The sequence below is a fragment of the Myotis brandtii genome, unplaced genomic scaffold (genome assembly GCF_000412655.1).
Source record: "Myotis brandtii unplaced genomic scaffold, ASM41265v1 scaffold1064, whole genome shotgun sequence".
Classification (NCBI taxonomy): domain Eukaryota; kingdom Metazoa; phylum Chordata; class Mammalia; order Chiroptera; family Vespertilionidae; genus Myotis; species Myotis brandtii.
Window position 1 is genome coordinate 501,058 of NW_005353602.1, and position 9,562 is coordinate 510,619.

General features: G+C 58.0%; 1 protein-coding gene across 1 annotated transcript in view; it reads right to left on the reverse strand.

The window, feature by feature from the left end:
- DTX1 (deltex 1, E3 ubiquitin ligase) overlaps positions 1 to 9,562 on the reverse strand; it is a 30,484-nt gene that overhangs the window by 2,354 nt on the left and 18,568 nt on the right. Inside the window, exons 4-7 of the mRNA XM_005857040.2 lie at positions 1,271 to 1,332; positions 754 to 915; positions 401 to 462; positions 3 to 26 (exon numbers count right to left, since the gene is read on the reverse strand). Of these exons, the coding sequence (XP_005857102.1) occupies positions 3 to 26; positions 401 to 462; positions 754 to 915; positions 1,271 to 1,332 (310 nt within the window). The remainder of the gene's footprint in view (positions 1 to 2; positions 27 to 400; positions 463 to 753; positions 916 to 1,270; positions 1,333 to 9,562) is intronic.

A 9,562-nucleotide genomic window follows, 5' to 3' on the forward strand; every position in this document is an offset into this window, starting at 1 on the left:
ACCCGCTCCATGCAGATGGTGCAGTCCTGCGGGCACAGCGGGCAGGCTGAGGGCTGGGCAGGGCAGGACGTCCCTTCTCGGGCACCCAACTATCACAGGGAGAAGACGTCCATCTACCAAATTCAGATATGTGGTTCCCCCCCTTTCCCCCCCCCCCAAAGAGATTAAAGGACTGTCAGCAGCAAAACCTAAAAACTATGGGTGAAAATAAGATACAAAAACTGTCAATCGCCGAAAGATTGACACCTGTGATTCTATTACACTCAGCTTTCTGTTTATCAAAGGACATTGTGAAGAGAGTGAAAAGGCAAACCCACAAACTGGGAGGAGGGACTGGAACAGAACCAACTCTGCAGGCAAGCCCGCCCTCAGCCCGGTCCCCGCGGCCCCTGGCGCTCACCTCATCAGGCGGGTTCTTCACCTTCTGCATGTACCTTCGAACCACATCCTCAGGGTTCTTACCTGCAAGGACACAAGCGGGTGGGCTGGAGGGCGCCCCGAGTCTACCCCAGGCCGCAGCTCGGGATGGAGTCAGGGGTTGGAGAGGTGGGGTTGGCAGGGGTGAAAGGTCAGGGGTTGCTGCCGGTGGATGTACTTGGAGTTCGTGCGGAAGGAGTGGGGGGAACGGGAATTGAGATCAGGAGATGGAGGTGAGGTCGTCAGTCCAGGAGCAAATCGGAGCTGACCGTCAGAGGGATTGTGGTCAGGGTTAGTGGGGTTCAGTTCCGGGGTGGGGGGACGGAGGGGGCGTACTTTTCTTGAGGTGCTTCTTCTTGGTCTTGCGGCACACCCCGGGCACACCGGGCACGGGCTTCACGTCGCTCTTGCTCACCGGCGGCGGGTGCAGGATAGGTTTGGGTGCCCGGGTCAGGCACACGGGCAGCCCGGCAGCGCAAAGCAGGATCCCGGTCATCCCTGGGGGCGTGGCCTGGGCAGTCAGGGGCGGGGCGCCCTCCAGGCCCCGCCCACCACGCACTTCCCACCCTTCTGTTATCGGGTGTACGCAGGGGGCCTCTCTCTCAGACTCCGCCTACCGACTTGCATCCAGGGGTCTTGGGGTTCTCAGGTGGATGAGTGGGGTGTGCCCTGGGCCTCCCCCCTCAACCCCACCCCAGGTTGAAGCCAAGAATGCCTTCTGCGGGCCCCGCCCACCCTGGTGTCATGAGAGAGGGTGTGTCCTCGGGGCCCCGCCCACGAGCTCATTAAGGGGTGGAGTCAAGAAGCCAACAGGTGGGCCCCCTTCCGCTCTTCCTCGTGGGCTGGATCTCACCTGCCAGGGCCGGGTGGACTGGGCCGGTCCCATTCAAGTTCTTCACCGGGAGCGCGGGGACCCTGAGGAGAGAAGAGAAGAGGCTGCAGTCCCCACACCAGAGGGTCCAGGGACCCTGGGCACAGCGTGACCGCTTTGTGCCTGTCCCAGTCATCCAGAATGACCCCAGGGGACTCCATGCCTACTGCCACACCCTTCTATGACAAGGTGGGTGTGGCCAGGACCCCTAGACTTGGTACCGACTCTCCCCCAGTCTTCAGCCGGCCTCCTCCCTGGTCAGAGCACCTGGGTTCCCACGGCTCCCTTTCACTGGCCACTGTGCCTGAAACCCACCCATCAGCGACTTGGTCATTCCCGCCTCTCTCTCAGTTTGCTCTATGAGGCCTAATCCCCATCAAAGGTTTTGGGAAAGAAGGATTCTGGGGTCCAGTAAGTTAGGAAACACTTCAAAGTCTCCCTCTTGCCCTAACCGGTTTGGCTCAGTGGATAGAGCGTCAGCCTGCGGACTCAAGGGTCCCAGGTTCGATTCCGGTCAAGGGCATGTACCTTGGTTGCGGGCACATCCCCAGTAGGGGGTGTGCAGGAGGCAGCTGATGGATGTTTCTCTCTCATCGATGTTTCTAACTCTATCCCTCTCCCTTCCTCTCTGTAAAAAAATCAATAAAATATATTTTTTTAAAAAGTCTCCCTCTTGGAAAATTTACAACATATATGAGCATATTGAAGGCTCTGGTAAGTCCTGCATCAGGAAATATGGTTAGTCTCCCTCTTGGAAAATTTACAACATACATATATGAGCATATGAAAGGCTCTGGTAAGTCCTGCATCAGGAAATATGGTTAGCGATGGCAAACCCAGGTTTTCCAAAGACATCTGATAATGAACATTTTTTGCATCTCTGCAATATCTACTGTCTTCAGGTCCTGAGACGTACGCATTGTCCTCTCTTCAAATGAGGAGACCCTAGGAAAATGCAGTCTGCTTGTCCTCCTCGCCCTCCCCCCAGAGAGCTCTGACTTTTGGAAATCACCCATAGCTGCTCTCGTATCTCAGGTCAACCACTGACCAGCTGGGTGGCCCCCAGCGCATCCTCCTCCTCCTCCTCCTCCTCATAAGCCCATAAGCCTGTTTCCCGTGTAACATGGATAGTGTGGCACCTTCCTTCTGTTTGCTGTGAAGAGTCAATGAAGTTCTACACGTCAAGGGCCAGCACCATCCCCGGTACCTGAGAAAGACTCTAATAGCATCACCATCATTGTCCCCATCGCCACTGTCCCTGTGTCATCTTGGATGAGTAGCTTCACCTCTCTGCACCTCCGCCCCCTAAATCATGGCGTGACTTAGGCAGGGAGGGCCTGGTCATGCCCAAGAGTTTATGACATCAGGTCATGATCAGTGCTATGACCAAAACAAGTAAGTTAAGAGCAAAGAGAGAGGTGTGTCTGGAGTCAGGTGGTGGGGAAGGTCTCTGATAAAAAGACATTTATTAGGACAACCGGCCACAGTGAATGTATTGCCGTGACAAGCTGGGGCAAGTCACTTAGCCTCTGTGAGCCTCAGTTTCCTTATCTGTAAAATGGGGATAATGACACCTCACCTATAGGAGCTGGGTGAGAAAGCCTGCTGTGACCTGCACAGTGTGTCTGCCTGCGTCTTCCCGACCTCAGTGCTCAGCGGTGGATGGGCGTGGCCCCTGGATGGGTGCATTTTGATAAAGAAGTGTGTTCTGAAAGCCAGGGGCAGCCCGAGGGGCCTGGGGGCTGTGCCAGGAAGGGGTGCAGGAAGGGCGGGGGCAGGGACAGCTGGGGAAGAAGCTGCTCCAGCCCCAGAGCCTGCTTGCTGAGGACGGAGCCTGGCTAATGCTGCCTTGTCCCCGGGCCCTGGCAGGCACAGTTGGCATCAGGGAGCTGGCTTCAAGCAAAGAGTACGCTTGGCAGACTTGGGGGCAGCTCCTGGCCCTGGTCGTGCAGAGCCTGTGGCCTGGGAAGGTTTTAGGTCTCAGCTTTCTTACGATTTCTGTGCCCCTTAAAGACCACAGAGCCCTGGGTTACCAAAGTCAGCGTTGCTCCTGGGAAGGGGGTGGTGAGTGGGGCGTGACGGCGGGGCTGTTTTTTATTTACCTCTCAGGGAGCTGGGGGACAGTCCCCGAGCAGCCCCCAGCCCCTCTCGATCGGCAGGCTCCCTGCGAGAACCCAGGCAGCAGGGTTCCCACGACACCCGAGCGTGGGAGCCACCTGGGCCCCCTTTTGATGTGGGATGTGCTGCTTCCTCCAAGTCAGTGAGAACATCCTCCTGCCCTGGACAGGAGACCGCTGCCCGCAGGCCTCCCGGAAGCGGGGCCACCCTTCACGCTCTGCCCCGCCCTTTTGGGGCCCCGCCTGGCAAAGGCTCACAGGAATCTTTAAATCCCCTTGAAATCTGCTCGGACCAGAAGCCAGGCCTGGCCACCCCAGGGGAGAAATGGGTCCGCAGCCATGCTGGTCTTCCTGCTCGTTCCCCATCCGCATCAGATCCTGTTTGTCCTCTGCCCTCAATCCCTTCTGGTTCCCACCTTGCTCAGAGTAAATGGGGCTGTATTGACCCCTGGAACTCCACTTCCCCCATGCTCACCCCCCACCCCCCGACCCCTGCCGCTCCTCACACATGCCAGGCACATTCCCACCCCAGGGCCTTTGCACTTGCGGATCCCTCTCCCAGTATGCTCTTCCCAGATATCCACATGTCCTGCTTCCTCACTTAACACAGGCTTCTGCCCCACTGTCTTCTTTTAATTAAAAAGAAAAAGGGTTTGTTGATTTTAGAGAGAGAGGAAGAGAAAAGGAGAGAGAGAAACATCATTCGGCTGCCTCCTGCACTCCCCCTACTGGGGATGGAGCCCACAACCCAGGGATGTGCCCTGACCAGGAATCCAACCAGTGACTTTTCGGTTTGGGGGATGATGCTCAAGCAACTGAGCCACTGTGGCCGGTTGTCCTAATAAATGTCTTTTTATCAGAGACCTTCCCCACCACCTGACTCCAGACACACCTCTCTCTTTGCTCTTAACTTACTTGTTTTGGTCATAGCACTGATCATGACCTGATGTCATAAACTCTTGGGCATGACCAGGCCCTCCCTGCCTCTGTGACCTCCTCTCCTACTCCCCCTACCTCTCTGCTCTAGACATCCCTGCTGCTGCTACAACCTGCGGAGCACGGTTCCCTCTTAAGGCCTTTGCACTTGCTCTGCCCTCTGCACCCCCCCCCCATGCGGGAGGGCTCACTCCATCTCTGTTGCAACCCCACCTCATCAGAGAGCCCCCCTCCCCCGACCATCCAATGTCTAGCACATAGTAGATGTTCAGTGAACACTTATTTCGTGAACGAATGAAGGCAGCCCGGATTTTGGGGGGAGGTTCCAAGGGGACACCTGTGCCCGTGCTCAGGGACATTGTCCCCAGGCATTTTTTTTACACGTCTGAAGTGAGCCTTGAGCAGGAGTCCCAGAGAAGCCCCCCCGCGGAGGTTCTCGGCCAACATTCATTCTAAGTGACCACGTTCAGCGGCATCCTGTGGGAACAGCCCAAGCGGACGTTCTCGAGGAAATGCCCGGAAATGCTCCCCATCCAATTGGAGGCAGGCGTTCCATGGCCAGGGTTTGGGGAGCCCAGACAGTTCACACTGGCCCTCTGCAGACAGGCTGAAAGGTGACTGCCTTCAGGAGGCCACTTTGGATCCCCATCAAGCGAACTCATGGCCACTCCTCCTTTTCATTCCCACGGGACTGTGTTTCTCTTCTTCTGAGGACTCAGGCATGTTCGCTCTTGCTTTCTAGTTGTGTGGTTCCACCCCTATCTCCTCCCCCAGATGGTGAGCTTCTGGAAGCGTCTCGGACCCGGCCCTGTGACCCTCGGACTGAGGACGAAACTCGCTCACATGGTTCTCAGTTAGTACTCCATGGGGAAGCTGAGCCCAATAAGGAAGTGCTCCACTAGCTCTGCGGTCTCTTCAGAGGGAGGCCTAGTATCTTTAGAAACAGGGGCTCCAACGCCAAAAGCTCCCCTCCCCCCAAGATTGGAGCAGGGATGGCAAATATCTGACAGGTGTAGTACTACACCCGTAACAGGCATCACCAATCAATCCCAGCGCTCCTTTCCACGGAGCCAGAAACGCAACTGCAGAATCCTCCTCAACACAATGCTCCAGGGCGTCGCTGCCATGTGAGCAGAGACGGCTCAGGATGGAATCTGTTCATTTATTTTTGCAGATGATGGGACTGAGGCCCAGAGAGGGGAAGTGACTTCACTAGGGTCACCCAGCCGGCTCTGGGTCCTGGAGTTTTGAGTCAGTGGGCAGGGTGATCCCACCAGGCTGATCTGTGGGGCCATCTGGGAAGGTGCCAGCCTTCTGAGACCTCTGTGCCCTCCAGGTGGGCTGAAGCCTGTGCCCTGGGCCCTGGGCCCTGGAGTTGGCTCAGCCCTGAACAGGCTGCACAGTGGGTCCCTCTGTCTGCTCGGGCCACCCCGCTCGGGCCACCCCGCTCGGGCCCAGGCATAAAGGCAGCTCAGGGCCCCGGGACAGCAGGAAGCCACACTGACACTCCCTTAGGGCAGCTGAGTTCCACCCCTCTACCTGTATCTGGTGTCCCTGCCCGGGGACGCCCTGCCAACTGTGTCACTGTTCTCTGATGATGGTTTCCAGGCCCCCCAATTGGCTTCAGGAGCCCTCAGAGCACCTGGCACTTACCCAGGGGCCCCTTGGGAGGCCTAGGGGAGCCCAGGCCTCAGTCATTCGGGTCCAAGAGGGTGAGGAGGGGGCAGAAGGGAGAGTGCCATGGGCTTTCCATGCTCCCTGGGCCTGCTCCTGTCCCCTGGCCCCTTCCAGCGCCCAGTCCACCTGCACCGAACCCCCGCCCTCCACAGTCCTGGGGCCCACCAGGTCCCGCCCACCCCTCTGCAGAAGCCAGAAGCCCGAGGACAGCCGGGCCAGCGCTGGGAAGACTGGGTGCCCCACGGACCCTAAACGTGCAAGCCATCTGGCTGCTGCCTGGAGGCCTTACTCACGTCCCCTTTCCTCCCTCGGGCACCTGTCTACTTGGACAAGCCCGGAGCTTCTATGGGCCTCAGTTTTCCCTCCGTCAAAAGGGCCTCTCACCCCTGCACACCCGTCCGCTCCTAAGGGTGAAAGGGGCAAAAGTCCCCTAGGGAGACGTTTTGAGGGGCGGTTGCCACTTGGGGGTCAGATTCACCCAGAGGCCTGGGGATCAGGGTCACCCTCCCCCACCTTCTTGGTCTCCCTGCCTGCCCAGTGCAGCGCTCTGTGGGGGGAGCCCAGTAGGGAGGGGAGGGGAGGGAAGCGGAGGGGAGGGGAGGGGAGAGGAGGACTGGGCTGGTTCCCACGGCCTGGGGCGTCCTGTGCAGACGGGAGTGTGTGGTTTGGCCTCCCAGGGAGCGGGGGCAGGAAGTGCTTCAGGTCTGCGGGGTGGGGTGGGGGTGTTTGGTTTGACCTTGTGACGAGGCTGAGGCGGTGGGGAAACAGCAGTCACGCCGAGTTACAGCCCCTGCACACCCGCGAGGCCAGGAAGGGGGGAGGGTGGGCCGGCGGGAGGCCAGGCGGGGACACACTGAGGGTGAGACTCCTCATGTTGTGCTTTTCGGTTCTTTTTTTTTTTAAGCATTTAGATGTAACACCTATTAAAGGACTGCAGAGACAGAATGTGGACACTTTTAAGTGAAAACGTAAAATCACTGCTAGGAGTAAAAAAAAAAAAAAAGAAGAAGGAAAACACTCAAGCATAACCACCACATCAAAGCCCACCTCCCACCGCTCCTGCCTCCTCAGCCCCACCTGCAGGCTATTCTCAATCTGCAGTGACCCTGTTACAACAAAGTCACACCAGCCTCTCCCCGGCTCACAACTCTGCGGGCTCCCAGCTCACGCACAAGTCAAAGCCAAAGTCCCCGACGCAGCCCTCCGGGCCCCGGAGGACTGGCCCCATTTCATGTCTGACCTCCTCTCCCACGGCTCACCCCCTGCAGCCTCATCAGCCACACGGGCCTCCTCCAACATACCAGCTGCTTCTGCCTCAGGGCCTTTGCACAAGCTGTGCCCTCTGTGCGGAACTCTCACCCCAGTTCTGTGAGTGTTCTACTTCTCAACAGCCTTCAATCTCTGCTCAAATGTTACCCTCTCAGGGAGGCCTTTCCTGGCCTCTTTATTTAAAATTACATCCCTCTCACCACTCCCTACATCCCTTTAATTATTATTATTTTTTTACTCTGTAGCAGTTAGGACTCTACCATATTCTAGAATTTATTTTTCTTGTTTGCTTATTGAATGTGAGCTCCAGGAGGGTGGGGGTGGTCTGCTTTGTTCACTGATGTATTTCCAGGGTCCCGAATAGCACCTGGCACACAGCAGTTGCTTGATGTATATGGGTTAATTAATTAAGGAACAGATGAACACAAGGTAGAAAGAAGGTAAAAAGAAGTAGCAAACTGGGGAAAAGATGACAGATAAAGGGGTCAGCACCCTTAATGCAGAAGGAGTGCGTGCGGATCTCTCATGAAGCAGCAAACAGCCCAAGAGAAGGGCAAACAAAGAAACAAACAATTGCCAAAACCGGTTTGGCTCAGTGGATAGAGCGTCGGTCTGTGGACTGAAAGGTCCCAGGTTCGATTCCGGTCAAGGGCATGTACCTGGGTTGCAGGCACATCCCCAGTAGGAGATGTGCAGGAGGCAGCTGATCGATGTGTCTCTCTCATCGGTGTTTCTGACTCTCTATCTCTCTCCCTTCCTCTCTGTAAAAAATCAATAAAATATATTTAAAAAAAAAAGAAAGAAAGAAACAAACGATTGAAAAAGCAGGAGCCGCTGGCGCCCAGGAAACAGGAAGAGGCTCAGTAAGAACCAGAGGGTGAAAACGCCAACGGCATCCCCCGGGCACCCAGGGGGCTGGCCTCCCGCCTCAGGGCGGGGAGAGAGACGCACCCTCTCCCTCGGCCACGGAGGGGATGTCAGTGGCGCAGACTTCAAAAGGCAGCCGCTTTGACATTTGGCCTCAAGCTGGACAATGACCGGGGGTGGTCAGCCCCACCTCACAGGTGCAAAAGCCGAGGGCCAGAGCGGGCCTGGAGGGAGAGGAGATGCTGAAGCAGGGCCCAAACTCAGCCCCTGCTCCGGGGTCCCTGGCCCCCTGTGCAATCGGGGCTGTGGCGGGGGCTGGGGGTGTCTTTGGGACCATGGCTCGACATGTGGAGAGGGCAGGCAGGAGGGCGGGACACCCCAACACCCTGGCTGAGGGGGGTGGGGGAGGTTTCTGAGTCAGAGTCCTAGTTGTGTGACCTCGAGCAAGCGCCAGGCTTTGGGAGCCTCCATTTCCTCGCGTGCAAAGTGGGGCTCATACGACCTGCCTCCCACAAAGTGGGAACTCAGAGAGGCGATCGCGTGTCACAGCCACAGGGAGCCTGGGACGACATGTGAGTGCTCAGTGCAGAAAAACAGGCCTGCAGCGGCCCCCTCTCCCTCCCCGCACCACGTGGGGTGGAAACTCTGAGTCCGCCCGCAGCTGTGTTCCGAAGCGCTGGACGCTGCCCTCTGGGAGCCTGGGCGGATCTCCCCACCCCTGCGGTCCCCCAGGCCCGGCCGCCAGCTGGCTCCCCGCCCCCGCACAGGGGCGAGTGGAAAAAACCGGGCCCTGGAGACACTCTGCCCCCCTGGCTGTGTGGCCTGGGGCAAGGCAGTGGCCCTCTCTGGGCCTCCGGGCTGTGGCCCACCCAGGGCTGAGATGAGGGTGGGATGAGGATGGACTCAGACGCTCTGAAGAGTCCACTCCGCTCTTCCGTGCTGGTCACGCCGAGTTTTAGGGGACACGGAAGCCAGGGAGGGAGAGCTGGGCACGCAGGGTCGCCCCGCTGGGAAAGGATGGGGCAGGACTGGACTCGGGGTGAGTCCCGCGTGGGAGAGCGGGAGGGTGGAGAGCAGGGAGCAGGGGAAGGGAGAGAGCTGAGGAGGCAAAGGCGGGAGAGAAGGAGCCACAGGCACAGACAGACAGACAGGCAGAGACAGGGAGACACAGACGGGAAGAGACCAAGACTCAGCTGTGAGAGTCGCAGAGACTGTCGCGGTTGCATCGCGCTCCCCGGGCCTCTCTTGTTGAATTCTGACGGCCAGGCCCTAGACTGGGGGGACAGGGGCTTCGCAGAAGTGAGTGAGGTGAGGTCACGCGGGCGGGCACTGAGTGACATGACTGGGGTCCTTGTAGAGAGGACATTTGGACACCATAACACAGAGGTGAGACTGTGTGTGGGGCCGT